Below are 16,178 nucleotides of genomic sequence, written 5' to 3'. Positions count from 1 at the left end.
ACTTACCTGCGGTAGCCGCTGAGACTAACGCATCCAGTCCATCACCAAATAAGTCCTCACCTTTGTACGTGAGAGCCTCCATATTCTTTTTGGAATCTGCATCCGTGTTCCACTGGCGAATCCACAACGCCCGCTGAGCCGATACTGCCATGGTATCGGCTGTTGAACCCAAGAGTCCAATATCTTTCATCGCCTCTAGCATGTATGCGGCCGCATCTTTGATATTCCCTAACTTAAGGAGTATCTCATCTTTATCAATTGTGTCAATCTCTGATGACAGGCTTTCTGACCATATTTCAATAGCACGAATCATCCACACGCAAGCAATTGTGGGCCTGAGCAGTGTACCATTGGCAACATAAATGGATTTCAATGTAGTCTCCATTTTGCGGTCGGCCGGCTCCTTTAGTGAAGCCGTGCCAGGTGCATGGAGAATTACCTTCTTTGTCAACCTGGACAGTGCACTGTCTAACATAGGAGGTGACTCCCATTTTTTCCTGTCCTCTACAGGGAAAGGATAAGCCATCTGAATCTTCTTGGGAATATGAAATTTATTTTCGGGATTCACCCACACCCCTTCAAAAAGAGTATTCAGCTCGTGGGAAGGAGGGACTTCCAAAACCTCCCATATAGCCACAATCATATATTGTATAATTTTTGCCAATTTATGATCTATTTGCCTGGAGTCAGTGTCCGTGTCGGTATCAGTATTCACAATATTTGCAAATGGTCTCTTATGTGACCCGGACGGGTCGCCTGCGGATGGAAGCACAGAACCCTGAAAAATCACATCTTCCACAGATTTTCTCCAGCATTCTGCATGAGATTCAGACTTATCTAATCTCCTATTGATATGATGCATACTATCACGTATTTCTTTCACCCATGCAGGCTCTTGGTGTGTCGGCAGCGCCTCCACATTACAACTCTGTGTCCCTAAAATGGCTTCCTCCAGGAAAGAACTCCCTGCCTCAGACATGTCACACCCGTGCACAACACCCACATAGACACACTGGGACTTATAGAGGACAGACCCACAGTAAAATCTGTCAGAGGGACACAGTTTAGGAGCAGCCCGTTCACAACCGCAGCGCCAGTATCTAATGCCTGTGAACACAAAATGCCCACTGACATGCTGCACTGTTTTACACAGTAAATACACTTGTAAAGCACCAAATTCGCTTGTGCCCCCCCGTTTTGCACCCTGATACTTGTAGTCAGAAGTGGAGGAGGACCAGCGATGTCCCTGCAGCCTGAGGAGAGAGAAAATGGCGCTGAGCAGTGTGCTGGCTGCCTGAGGAAGAAGCTCCGCCTCCGCAATGGCGCGTTTTTACCTCAGTGAGTTTTTATAATATTTATACTGGCGGGGGTAGGGCTGTGCCTGGGCATCTTATGCCCCCTGTTAGCCAGTTTATATAGGTATTTTGCTGCCCCCCCCCCCCCCCCCCGCGCCCTGCAGTGCCTGTGGGCAGCAATGGCGCACTGCGCTCCCGCCAGCCACGCGGTACCTCAGCCGTCACTTTACTTGACTGAAGATCTATCTTCTTACACTCACCTGTCTTCTGACTTCTGGCTCTGTGAGGGGGGTGACGGCTAGCGTTCAGTACCCTTCAGGAGCTAATGGTGTCTTGTTAGCCAGAAGCAGAGCCATGAAACTCTTCAGGAAGATGGTTCCTACTTCTGCCCCCTCAGTCCCACGAAGCAGGGAGACCGTTGCCAGTAGTTCTCACTGAAAATAAAAAACCTAACATGAGTCTTTTCAGAGAAACTCAGTAGAGCTCCCCTGGCGTGCATCCAGTCTGCCTGGGCACATTTCTAAAACTGAGGTCTGGAGGACGGGCATAGAGGGAGGAGCCAGTTCACACCCATTGAAAAGTCTTAAGAGTGCCCATGGCTCCTGCGGAACCGTCTATACCCCATGGTCATGAAGTGGACCCCAGCATCCTCTAGGACGTATGAGAAATGTAATTACTGATCTAAATAAAGGAGATTTAGGTTCTTACGTGTTAAATCATTTTCTTCTACTCCATAGGGAACACAGGGATCACGATGTACCCATTGTGATCCCTGTGTCCACTATGAAGTAAAAGAAAAGGATAGCCTGGAGAGGAGAGTCTGGACACCAAACATTTAAAGTTTATTTCCAAGCAGCCCAGGCTCCCTCCCCTCTATACTCCGTCCCCAGACACCGACAGCCAGTTAAGTTAGCAAGCCCAAGGCCAGGGGCGGATCCAGAAGAAAATGAAAGGGGGGGGGGGGGGGGCACTATGATAGGGGAACGGTAATAGTTATATTTACATGCACCTAAGGCACGTGTGCTCCCAGAAAAGGGGTGTGGTATCACAGGGGGCGTGGCCTCACTGAATACGCCTTCAGGTAATGATTGGCTGTAGGAGCGCATCCTGGTTTATTGCCAATGTTTCACCCTGATGAAAAGGCTGATTGGGCCTTGAAATGTTGGTCACCTGTTCCATTAGGTATGGGAGCCTGGAAGGCACCCCAGCACAATAATAAGAATTTACTTACCGATAATTCTATTTCTCATAGTCCGTAGTGGATGCTGGGGACTCCGTCAGGACCATGGGGAATAGCGGCTCCGCAGGAGACAGGGCACAAAAATAAAGCTTTAGGATTAGGTGGTGTGTACTGGCTCCTTCCCCTATGACCCTCCTCCAAGCCTCAGTTAGGATACTGTGCCCGGACGAGCGTACACAATAAGGAAGGATATTGAATCCCGGGTAAGACTCATACCAGCCACACCAATCACACCGTATAACTTGTGATCTGAACCCAGTTAACAGTATGACAAACGTAGGAGCCTCTGAACAGACGGCTCACAACAATAACAACCCGAATTTGTTTGTAACAATAACTATGTACAAGTATTGCAGACAATCCGCACTTGGGATGGGCGCCCAGCATCCACTACGGACTACGAGAAATAGAATTATCGGTAAGTAAATTCTTATTTTCTCTAACGTCCTAAGTGGATGCTGGGGACTCCGTCAGGACCATGGGGATTATACCAAAGCTCCCAAACGGGCGGGAGAGTGCGGATGACTCTGCAGCACCGAATGAGAGAACTCAAGGTCCTCCTCAGCCAGGGTATCAAATTTGTAGAATTTTGCAAACGTGTTTGCCCCTGACCAAGTAGCAGCTCGGCAGAGTTGTAATGCCGAGACCCCCCGGGCAGCCGCCCAGGATGAGCCCACTTTCCTTGTGGAATGGGCCTTGACAGATTTAGGTTGTGGCAAGTCTGCCACAGAATGTGCAAGTTGAATTGTGCTACAAATCCAACGAGCAATCGTCTGCTTAGAAGCAGGAGCACCCATCTTGTTGGGTGCATACAATATAAACAGTGAGTCAGACTTTCTGACTCCCGCCGTTCTTGAAATATATATTTTCAATGCCCGGACCACGTCCAACAACTTGGAATCCTCCAAATCGTTAGTAGCCGCAGGCACCACAATAGGCTGGTTCAAGTGAAACGCTGACACCACCTTAGGCAGAAAATGAGGACGCGTCCGCAGTTCTGCCCTGTCCGTATGGAAAATCAGATATGGGCTCTTATATGATAAAGCCGCCAATTCTGATACTCTCCTGGCTGAAGCCAGGGCCAGTAGCATGGTTACTTTCCATGTAAGATACTTCAACTCCACCGATTTGAGCGGCTCAAACCAATGGGATTTGAGAAAATCCAAGACTACATTAAGATCCCACGGTGCCACTGGGGGCACAACCGGGGGCTGTATATGTAGCACTCCTTTTACAAAAGTCTGGACTTCAGGAACTGAAGCCAATTCTTTCTGGAAGAAAATCGACAGGGACGAAATTTGAACCTTAATGGACCCCAATTTGAGGCCCATAGACAATCCTGTTTGCAGGAAATGTAGGAATCGACCCAGTTGAAATTCCTCCGTGGGGGCCTTCCTGGCCTCACACCACGCAACATATTTTCTCCAAATGCGGTGATAATGTTGTGCAGTCACCTCCTTCCTGGCTTTTACCAGTGTAGGAATGACCTCTTCCGGAATGCCTTTTTCCCTTAGAATTCGGCGTTCAACCGCCATGCCGTCAAACGCAGCCGCGGTAAGTCTTGGAATAGACACGGTCCCTGCTGAAGCAGGTCCCGTCTTAGAGGTAGAGGCCACGGATCCTCCGTGAGCATCTCTTGAAGTTCCGGGTACCAAGTTCTTCTTGGCCAATCCGGAGCCACTAGTATCGTTCTTACTCCCTTTTGCCGTATAATTCTCAGTACTTTTGGTATGAGAGGCAGAGGAGGGAACACATACACTGACTGGAACACCCACGGTGTTACCAGAGCGTCCACAGCTTTTGCCTGAGGGTCTCTTGACCTGGCGCAATACCTGTCCAGTTTTTTGTTGAGGCGGGACGCCATCATATCCACCATTGGTTTTTCCCAACGGTTCACAATCATGTGGAAGACTTCTGGATGAAGTCCCCACTCTCCCGGGTGTAGATCGTGTCTGCTGAGGAAGTCTGCTTCCCAGTTGTCCACTCCCGGAATGAATACTGCTGACAGTGCTATCACATGATCTTCCGCCCAGCGAAGAATCCTTGCAGCTTCTGCCATTGCTGTCCTGCTTCTTGTGCCGCTCTGTCTGTTTACGTGGGCGACTGCCGTGATGTTGTCCGACTGGATCAACACCGGCTGACCCTGAAGCAGGGGTTTTGCCAGACTTAGAGCATTGTAAATCGCTCTTAGCTCCAGTATATTTATGTGAAGAGACATCTCCAGGCTTGACCATACTCCCTGGAAGTTTCTTCCCTGTGTGACCGCTCCCCAGCCTCTCAGACTGGCATCCGTGGTCACCAGGACCCAGTCCTGTATGCCGAATCTGCGGCCCTCTAACAGATGAGCACTCTGCAACCACCACAGAAGAGACACCCTTGTCCGTGGCGATAAGGTTATCCGCTGATGCATCTGCAGATGTGATCCGGACCATTTGTCCAGCAGATCCCACTGAAAAGTTCGTGCGTGGAATCGCTTCGTAAGAAGCCACCATCTTTCCCAGGACTCTTGTGCATTGATGCACAGACACTTTCCCTGGTTTTAGGAGGTTCCTGACAAGTTCGGATAACTCCCTGGCTTTCTCCTTCGGAAGAAACACCTTTTTCTGAACCGTGTCCAGAATCATTCCCAGGAACAGCAGACGTGTCGTCGGGGTCAACTGGGATTTTGGAAAATTCAGAATCCACCCGTGTTGTTGCAGCACTAGTTGGGTTAGTGCTACTCCGTCCTCCAGCTGTTCTCTGGACCTTGCCCTTATCAGGAGATCGTCCAAGTAAGGGATAATTAATACGCCTCTTCTTCGCAGAAGAATCATCATTTCGGCCATTACCTTGGTAAAGACCCGAGGTGCCGTGGACAATCCAAACGGCAGCGTCTGAAACTGATAATGACAGTTTTGCACCACGAACCTGAGGTACCCTTGATGTGAAGGGCAAATTGGGACATGCAGGTAAGCATCCTTTATGTCCAGGGACACCATAAAGTCCCCTTCTTCCAGATTCGCTATCACTGCTCTGAGTGACTCCATCTTGAACTTGAATTTTTGTATGTACAGGTTCAAAGATTTCAGATTTAGAATAGGTCTTACCGAGCCGTCCGGCTTCGGTACCACAAATAGCGTGGAGTAATACCCCTTTCCCTGTTGTAGGAGGGGTACCTTGACTATCACCTGCTGAGAAAACAGCTTGTGAATGGCTTCCAATACCGTCGCCCTGTCTGAGGGAGACGTTGGCAAAGCAGACTTTAGGAACCGGCGAGGGGGAGACTTCTCGAATTCCAACCTGTAACCCTGAGATACTACCTGCAGAATCCAGGGGTCCACCTGTGAGCAAGCCCACTGTGCGCTGAAATTCTTGAGTCGACCCCCCACCGCTCCTGAGTCTGCTTGTAAGGCCCCAGCGTCATGCTGAGGGCTTTGCAGAACCCTGGGAGGGCTTCTGTTCCTGGGCAGGGGCTGCTTGCTGCCCTCTCTTACCCCTTCCTCTGCCCCGAGGCAGATATGACTGTCCTTTTGTCCGCCCATTCTTATAGGACCGAAAGGACTGCGGCTGAAAAGACGGTGTCTTTTTCTGTTGGGAGGGGGTCTGAGGTAAAAAGGTGGATTTTCCGGCAGTTGCCGTGGCCACCAGATCCGATAGACCGACGCCAAATAATTCCTCCCCTTTATACGGCAATACTTCCATATGTCGTTTGGAATCCGCATCACCTGACCACTGTCGCGTCCATAAACTCCTTCTGGCAGATATGGACATCGCATTTACTCTCGATGCCAGAGTGCAAATATCTCTCTGAGCATCTCGCATATAAAGGAAAGCATCCTTTAATTGCTCTATAGTCAATAAAATACTGTCCCTATCCAGGGTATCAATATTTTCAGTCAGGGAATCCAACCAGACGACCCCAGCACTGCACATCCAGGCTGAGGCGATGGCTGGTCGCAGTATAACACCAGTATGTGTGTATATACTTTTTAGGGTAGTTTCCAGTCTCCTATCAGCTGGATCCCTGAGGGCGGCCGTATCAGGAGACGGTAACGCCACTTGTTTTGATAAGCGTGTGAGCGCCTTATCCACCCTAGGGGGTGTTTCCCAGCGCGCCCTAACCTCTGGCGGGAAAGGGTATAATGCTAATAACTTTTTTGAAATTAGCACTTTTCTATCTGGGTTAACCCACGCTTCATCACATACATCATTTAATTCCTCTGATTCAGGAAAAACTACAGGTAGTTTTTTCACCCCCCACATAATACCCCTTTTTGTGGTACTTGCAGTATCAGAGATATGCAAAGCCTCCTTCATTGCCGTGATCATATAACGTGTGGCCCTACTTGAAAATACGTTTGTTTCATCACCGTCGACACTAGATTCAGTGTCTGTGTCTGGGTCTGTGTCGACCGACTGAGGTAAAGGGCGCTTTACAGCCCCTGACGGTGTCTGAGACGCCTGGGCAGGTACTAACTGGTTTGCCGGCCGTCTCATGTCGTCAACTGATTTTTGTAATGTGCTGACATTATCACGTAATTCCATAAACAAAGCCATCCATTCCGGTGTCGACTCCCTGGGGGGTGACATCACCATGATCGGCAATTGCTCTGCCTCCACACCAACATCGTCCTCATACATGTCGACACACACGTACCGACACACAGCAGACACACAGGGAATGCTCTTATCGAAGACAGGACCCCACTAGCCCTTTGGGGAGACAGAGGGAGAGTTTGCCAGCACACACCCAAGCGCTATAATATATATGGGAACAACCTTATATAAGTGTTGTTCCTTATAGCAGCTTAAATATCAAAATATCGCCAAAAAATGCCCCCCCTCTCTGTTTTACCCTGTTTCTGTAGTGCAGTGCAGGGGAGAGTCCTGGGAGCCTTCCTCACAGCGGAGCTGAGCAGGAAAATGGCGCTGTGTGCTGAGGAGAATAAGCCCCGCCCCCTATTTCGGCGGGCTTTTCTCCCGGAGTTTTAGATATCTGGCATGGGTTAAATACATACATATAGCCTCAATGGCTATATGTGATGTATTCTTTTGCCATAAAGGTATTAAATATTGCTGCCCAGGGCGCCCTGCACCCTCCGTGACCGCTTGGTGTGAAGTGTGTGACAACAATGGCGCACAGCTGCAGTGCTGTGCGCTACCTTCATGAAGACTGAAGAGCCTTCTGCCGCCTGTTTCCGGACCTTCAATCTTCAGCATCTGTAAGGGGGGTCGGCGGCGCGGCTCCGGGACGAACCCCAGGGTGAGACCTGTGTTCCGACTCCCTCTGGAGCTAATGGTGTCCAGTAGCCTAAGAATCCAATCCATCCTGCACGCAGGCGAGTTGAAATTCTCTCCCCTAAGTCCCTCGATGCAGTGAGCCTGTTGCCAGCAGGACTCACTGAAAATAAAAAACCTAAAAACTTTTTCTAAGCAGCTCTTTAGGAGAGCCACCTAGATTGCACCCTGCTCGGACGGGCACAAAAACCTAACTGAGGCTTGGAGGAGGGTCATAGGGGGAGGAGCCAGTACACACCACCTAATCCTAAAGCTTTATTTTTGTGCCCTGTCTCCTGCGGAGCCGCTATTCCCCATGGTCCTGACGGAGTCCCCAGCATCCACTTAGGACGTTAGAGAAATATAATTATTAAAGTTTTTAGTTGGTGGTGGCAGGTACAGCATACCCTGTTTTGGGCACTGCACTGAGACTCAAACTGCAGGACACGAACTGCCCATCTTTGATTAGCAGAAGCAGCCAGCTGGATCTCCAACAAGCAGCATCTGCAGGACAGCCCTGTCACAGTCACACGGGCCGCCGTCTCAAAGCTGAGGCTGAGTGTGACTGCACCTAGCATGGTGGTAAAGGAAGTGGAGGAGGAAGTGCTGGGAAACTGTGCGGTGCAGTGAGGGCTAATGAAGCTTTCTGCGCCGTCATAAGTAACAGTCTTACCGATACCGGCATTTGAACCCCGCGCCTGTGCTGGACTCTGGCCGGCTGGCAGTGGGGGAGGTAGGTTGCGGTGTGAGCAGGGGGAGGCTGGAGCTGCAGCTCCAGCCTCCCCATTGGTTACCACATGGACTTGCTGTTAGAGCCGCTGTGGGTCCTAGTGCCTGCCGGCTCTTTTATCAAATCTGACGGAAATAGCAGTAGTGCTGCTGCTGTTCTCCTTTTGATTAAAAAAAAAAAGTCAGAAATGACAGGGGGGGCATGGGCCCAGGGGCCCCCCATCTGGATCCGCCTATGCCCAAGGCAATGAGCCAGAAGGAGAGAGAAAAGCGGCGCACACTCAGAACCACACAACACAGGGAAGGCAAGCAGAGGACCAGTATTAGGAGGATCCAAAACCCGCAAGCCAGGTGCATCAGGTTGGATGCCCTGTGTCCCCTATGGAGTTGAAGAACAGGATTTAACAGGTAAGACCATAAATCTCCTTTTCTTCTTCCTCCACTAGGGGACAAGGTATCACCATGGGACATCCTAAAGCTGTCCTCCTATGGGAGGGGCTGCTCCTTTCACCTGAAGGCTGCAAAGGTGTCAAAGGAATAGGAACGAATGACTGTGGGCAGAGGACTGCATGGCAACTGTACAAGGGGATACGGTCATTAGGTCGACCACTGTTGGTCGACATGAACAAGGTCGACATGAGTTTTTCACTTTTTCTTTTTCAGTTTTTTACAATTTTCATACTTTACGATCCACGTGGACTACAATCGGGAACGGTAACCTTGCCCGACGTATGACTCGCGAAGTGAGCCAAGCGAGGGGACACGGTGCACTAATTGGGGTTCCCCGTCACTTTACGAAGAAAACACTGCAAAAAAGTAAACAGACTCATGTCGACCTTTTTCCATGCCGACCTAATGACCCATACACCGTACAAGCTGCTCCCCTGAGGCACCACTTTGAGCTGCTCAAGAGGCACCCACTGACCACAGCATGGGCAGGAAGATCTGCAAGCACAGTAGGCCTGGCGGACAGTCAAACAGAGCTACCTGGCCAGTGTCTGCTTAGTCAGTCCTGCTTGTGAAAAATCATACAGGACAAAGGGGGTCATTCTGAGTTGATCGCTCGCTGCCGATTTTCGCGGCGATCAGGTGAAAAAACGACATTTCTGCGCATGTGTATGGGCTGCAATGCGCACGCGTGACGTACGGGTACAAAGCTCTTTGTGGTTGTGCTCAGGTTCTAGTGAAGTTTTCCTTCGCACTGACGGCCGCAAGAAGATTGACAGAAATGGGGCGTTTCTGGGTGTCAACTGACCGTTTTCAGGGAGTGTTTGCAAAAACGCAGGCGTGTCTGAATAAAAGCAGATGTGGCTGGGCGTTCGCTGGGCGGGTGTATGACGTCAAATCCGGACACGAAAAGTGATCGCAAGCGCTGAGTAGGTTCAGAGCTACTCAGAAACTGCACAAACTGTTTTTGCAGAGCTCGGCTGCACATGCGTTCGCACTTCTGCTAAGCTAAAATACACTCCCCAGTGGGTGGCGGCATAGCGTTTGCACGGCTGCTAAAACTAGCTAGCGAGCGATCAACTAAGAATGACCCCCAAAGAGAGACTCCTTCTTGTGTAAATCTGGTCCTGTCCTCATAAATCTAGAGAGGCATCACAACATCCAAAGAGGCCTCTTCCAGCAAAGAGTCTGGAACTCTGAAAGACGGGACCAAAATATCCTGGTTGATGTGAAACTGAGGCATAACCTCCGAAAAATAACCCAAGTGAGTCAGCAGAATGGCCAGGTCAGAGTGGTAAACCAGAAATGGGGAGCAACAAGACAAGGCGCTCAAGTCTGAAACTCTCTGGACTGATGCGACAGCAAGCAGGAAGAGTCTTCCATGTAAGTCAATGAATGCCCCCTGTATCCAGGGGCTCAAAGTTAGCAGACTGGAGAGCCCTAATAACCAAAAGATATGTTCCAGAGAGCCACCAGAGGAAGGAACAGCAGCTGCATGTGGAAGACACCTTAAAAACCGTGCATACATCGGGTAAGAGCGCAATCTGCCTATGGAAGAGAACAGACAGGGCTGAAACCTATACCTTCAAGGAAGAGAGCCGGAGCCCTAAATGCAGACCTGCCTGTAGAAAAGAAAGGACTCGTTAGAGCCAGAATGACTTGAGGTTGAAGCCTCTAGCGAAAACCAATCAAAATATTTCTGCCAAACACAGTGATAAATTGCAGCTGAAGAGGGCTTATGGGCACTAAGCATAGTACGTATGACACGTCTGGAAAACCACTTAGCTCTCAGGATGGATATTTCAAGGACCACCCCATCAAAGCAAGGCGGGCCAGATTCGGATGAAAGCACGGCCCCCAAGACAGATGATCCGTCCGTGCGAAGGGATCCTTCGCATCACCTCATCGCTGACCGCCCATGCTCATTGTAGCCGACTGACGCGCCTGCGCATTGCGGTGCATACGCATGCGCTGTTCGGATCTGATCACCCACTGTGCGAAAAGGCACAGCAGCGATCCGATCTGAATTAGGCCCTAAGTGTAGCATTCCAATAATAAGTCAAGTGGACTAATCTTGACAAATAAAAGCTGAATAAAAAATAAAATTCAATAGAAGAGAACTGGGTAAAATTGGTTTTGAAAGAAAGTCACACTAGATCAATATTTAGTTGGACTGTATGTATTGCAGTTTTAATTTAGTTGAATGACAATTAAAATAATCCTGAAAAAAAACTATAATGCTATTAAATATTTTAATAGATATAAAAGACAACTAGAGTTGTTGGCGAATTGTTTACCTGCGTTTCACACGGCTTTGATGGATCCGTATCTTGCATTTCTTGGATATTTGGCGTTAATAGTTCAGGTACTGATGCATTAGTAGCACATTCCATGTCTACAATGGAATAGACACACTAAAGGTCAGAAAAGTAATACATAACTTCTCCAGAAAAATTAAAAAAAAAAGTCATGTGATAAACAAAAAAGGGATACGGTCATAAAGTCGACCACTATTGGTCGACATGGTCACTAGGTTGACATGGAAGAAGGACGACATCAGTTTTCCCTTTTTTTTCCTATTTTGAACTTTTTCATACTTCACGATCCACGTGGACTACAATTGGGAACGGTAACCTGTGCTGAGCGCAGCGAGGCACCTTGACCGAAGCATGGTGAGCGAAGCGAGCCATGCGAGGAGACACCGTGCACTAATTGGGGTTCCTGGTCACTTTACGAAGAAAACGACACCCAAAAAAGTTAAAAAACGCATGTCGACCGAGTGACCCTGTCGACCTAATGCATGTCGACCAATAGTGGTCGACCTAATGACCCATACCCACAAAAAATGCATATTAGTGATCTGTAGAAAGAGAAATCACTTTTACATAATAAAGGTGTCATCAGTATCTACATTTATTAGCAGCTTGTAATATGGTTCACGTCCACTTAAAATAAAAAGATTTACAAAAAGTGAACTGTTAATACATTGTCAACTTATCATGGTTTATAAATTAAGAAATGCATTCACTCAAAGGACACATCAGGGTATTAGCATTACATTAGCCTATGCCAGTGGTTCTCAAACTGGGTGCCTCAGGACACTTGCAGGGGTGCCCTGGGTTGTTGGTCCAGGACTAATTCAAATTATTTATGGTCAATGTAATAGGCAAAACCAGTGCTGGTGGCTTCCAGTAATAAAATGTGTGGCCAAACAGAAGCAAATCCGGTCCCTCACCACACAGTTGAACCTAATGGTGTGTACACACGGTGAGATTTTTTTCTTACGATTTTGACTATATAGTCAAAATCATAAGAAAGGTTAGTGCAGATCGCAAGGTGAAAGTCACCTTGCGATCCCGATTCGATGCCGATGCGCTGTCCCGCGCGGTCGGCATCACAAGAAAAGATAGACTGTGCAGGCAAGTCAATTTTGACTATCTCTATAGAAGAGACAGTCAAAATTGACACTTACCAAACAAATGGAAGATCGGGCGCTTTCAGGTGCTGTGTCTCTAATGCTGCTGCTATGAACGTTTGGGGGTAGTCACACCCCAAACATACAACAAAAGAAACCAAAGGGAAAAAATAGCAGCGCTAATTGGAATATTGTATAACAATTCTAATAAGAAGGATTGAGTGAAAAAATTCTTCAATTTAATAAAACATACATTTAGGCCTCATTAAAAATTGGATACAAAATCCACAAAAAAATTTGAAGACAATAAAACCAACAAATGTGGGTCAATTATTCATAACTGCCAATCACATTAGCATCCGTTCCTATTGTTGAACCTGGAACATATAGCAGATGGAGACAGACTGACAGTGCAGTCACACCAATGCACTTTACCCAAAGACCGCTAGAGGTGTAGTCCCTTAAGAGTGTCTCTGATGTTTTACTCGAAACCAGCCAGGTTTGGGATCCTCATTTAGTACGGTGTCCTCTTTATAGAGATGGGGTTGATGGTGTTCCTAGTTGTTGGATGTTTGTCCCGTTTTTTCTGCAGATGGCAAAGTCCAGTATTTGGTCCGGATGTGATGAGGCAGCAAAAAATGACACAATTGTTGACCCCAGTAACCTCCTCCTGACGCGTTTCGCTGCGAGCACTGCAGCTTTATCAAAGGTGACTTAGGTAGGCAACTAACAGGATATTTATACCTTAGGTAATTACCAAACACTGAACAGCTGTTTCACTCAATCCTTCAATTTAATCAAATTCCTCATAAAAACCTTCAAATTAACCCTTCTATGGGTTTTAGATGTATTCCTAGGACAGACTCAGATATCTAAATTGTGTTATTTAGGGAAATTTAATCCAAAAACGAATCAATTTGTTATGGGCAAACCCCTACCTATTGTAGTACTTCCGGGTCACGGGGGCATATGTTCCAATAACAAATATCTATTCCCACCACATACTTTCATAAATCTTGAATACAGGGGTTCTCCTCATGCCCACATACCCTCGCTTCAATCAGCACAGCACCCATAAAAGATATATAAATTACGAGCAAGAAAACTCACTTTAGTCTCGTGTTCTAAATCGGCACTGCTGTTACATTTCCGCCCCGTGGAGCGCATTTGCGTTCCACCATTCAGTTTAACGGAACATGTCCCTAGACATCATCCGTCTTTCCGGTCATGTGACCCCCGTTTCCCCGATGACTGTGGGAATTGTAGTAAAGTGCAGAGTAGCAGGGTAAAACTAGTGTATAACCCACGTGACGGGGCAGTCACGCCCGTTGGCATAGTAACCCGCAATCAATTCATTCAGTTTTTATGATCCAATTGTAAGAATTGGATATTTGGATATTTGTTTATTTCCATAAATATTTTTAGAGATGTTCGAATGATTAAACCCTTCCCGAAACAAAGAGATGTGACTAAAATATATCTTTATAATATTTGTTCTTACAATTGGATCCTAAAAACTGATGTCTAGGGACATGTTCCGTTAAACTGAATGGTGGAACGCAAATGCGCTTCACGGGGCGGAAATGTAACAGCAGTGCCGATTTAGAACACGAGACTAAAGTGAGTTTTCTTGCTCGTAATTTATATATCTTTTATGGGTGCTGTGCTGATTGAAGCGAGGGTATGTGGGCATGAGGAGAACCCCTGTATTCAAGATTTATGAAAGTATGTGGTGGGAATAGATATTTGTTATTGGAACATATGCCCCCGTGACCCGGAAGTACTACAATAGGTAGGGGTTTGCCCATAACAAATTGATTCGTTTTTGGATTAAATTTCCCTAAATAACACAATTTAGATATCTGAGTCTGTCCTAGGAATACATCTAAAACCCATAGAAGGGTTAATTTGAAGGTTTTTATGAGGAATTTGATTAAATTGAAGGATTGAGTGAAACAGCTGTTCAGTGTTTGGTAATTACCTAAGGTATAAATATCCTGTTAGTTGCCTACCTAAGTCACCTTTGATAAAGCTGCAGTGCTCGCAGCGAAACGCGTCAGGAGGAGGCTACTGGGGTCAACAATTGTGTCATTTTTTGCTGCCTCATCACATCCGGACCAAATACTGGACTTTGCCATCTGCAGAAAAAACGGGACAAACATCCAACAACTAGGAACACCATCAACCCCATCTCTATAAAGAGGACACCGTACTAAATGAGGATCCCAAACCTGGCTGGTTTCGAGTAAAACATCAGAGACACTCTTAAGGGACTACACCTCTAGCGGTCTTTGGGTAAAGTGCATTGGTGTGACTGCGCTGTCAGTCTGTCTCCATCTGCTATATGTTCCAGGTTCAACAATAGGAACGGATGCTAATGTGATTGGCAGTTATGAATAATTGACCCACATTTGTTGGTTTTATTGTCTGCAAATTTTTTTGTGGATTTTGTATCCAATTTTTAATGAGGCCTAAATTTATGTTTTATTAAATTGAAGAATTTTTTCACTCAATCCTTATTAGAATTGTTATACAATATTCCAATTAGTGCTGCTATTTTTTCCCTTTGGTTTCTAAAATTGACACTTAGCCAAAATCGCACATAGCCAGTATCGCAAGCACATAATGAGTGTGCTTGCGATACTGACTATGTGCCGATCTAGCCCCTCACGCATAGTGAGAATCGGGCATAGCCCGAATCTCACCATGTGTATGGGCCATAAGGATGACATATGAACACAATTTACTTAATTAAATTTTTATTTCTCAATAATAAACTTTTGGCCTAGGGGTGCCGTGTAAACAAATCTGATACTGTTGGGCGCCATGATTCAAAATAGTTTAGGAACCACTGGCCTATGCTGTCTGGCATTGCTATATCATGGTGTCCTGCACATCTCCTGGCCATCTGCAATATTCCTGAGAATCAGCATCTCCATTATTTACAGACATCCTGGCTACATGGGTGCAGCCATATTGAATTTGGTCATTTAAACACTCCAGTCCAATCGGATCTCAGAAGCTACGGTCATGTGACCACTGCTAGCAATAGAGGATGAGAGTGCCCTTTTTAAATCAGGTTCTGTGACTTACTCTTTGCCAGAACTCACTTCTTGGGTAGATGATTCTCCTTGCCTCAGGGCTTCAGTTCCTGTTCCTGTGTATACCTGCAAGCTCTCTTGTTTACCTGCGCTACTGTATTCTCCTGTTAATCTACGAGTGCTCTTGTCACCTGAAAACTTTACTGTGACTTCACTGGTGCTCCATCAAGGTCCACCTTTACTGCTGTCATTGCTTAACCGGGATTCCACATTCCATCTATTGGTTCTTCTCCATCAAGGACTCTGCATTACCATTCTACATCTGTCCTAGCAGTGTCTTGCTTCTATCTAGCACCTTTCCCGCTACTTACACCATCATATACCTGTCACCAGGCAGCATACCATTGGCGTAAGTATTTTGTACCTGTATTCATGTTATCTGGTAGCTTGGGCTAGTCCTGAGTTCCAGCTTGCATTTCCAGTTCTGCGTACTGGAGTGTGGGCCCTAGGTCTAGGTATCTATGTCAGATGCACAGTACTGAGCTTCCCACATCTAGCCTCAGTTCTGAGTTCTTGATTCCAGCCTAGTATTCCATTATGGTTTCTACTTGTTTGTTCCCCGAGGTCCCGTTAGTTGGTTCCAGCCCCAAATTCATGGACATATAGTAAGTGCTGTGAATAGGTTCACCATGATCGGTTCCAGGGTGGTAGAGACTAGATCTCCCTCTGTTTCAGTAACTGAAGAGGAACTAGAC

General features: G+C 47.1%; 1 protein-coding gene across 3 annotated transcripts in view; it reads right to left on the bottom strand.

Moving 5' to 3' along the window:
* Window positions 1-16,178, bottom strand: part of LOC134933489 (uncharacterized) — a 147,544-nt gene that overhangs the window by 129,700 nt on the left and 1,666 nt on the right. For 2 of the 3 annotated variants that reach the window (XM_063928732.1, XM_063928731.1), the window contains one exon: window positions 11,265-11,362. In XM_063928732.1, coding sequence (XP_063784802.1) covers window positions 11,265-11,360 — 96 coding nt within the window. In that variant the 5' untranslated portion in view covers window positions 11,361-11,362. Of the gene's footprint in view, window positions 1-11,264; window positions 11,363-16,178 lie in introns of those variants that run through there. The other variant, XM_063928733.1, reaches the window with a different exon arrangement.

The sequence above is a fragment of the Pseudophryne corroboree genome, chromosome 6 (assembly GCF_028390025.1).
Source record: "Pseudophryne corroboree isolate aPseCor3 chromosome 6, aPseCor3.hap2, whole genome shotgun sequence".
Lineage (NCBI taxonomy): Eukaryota > Metazoa > Chordata > Amphibia > Anura > Myobatrachidae > Pseudophryne > Pseudophryne corroboree.
Note: the sequence above shows the minus strand (reverse complement) of the source record. Positions and strands in the feature narration are given on the sequence as shown.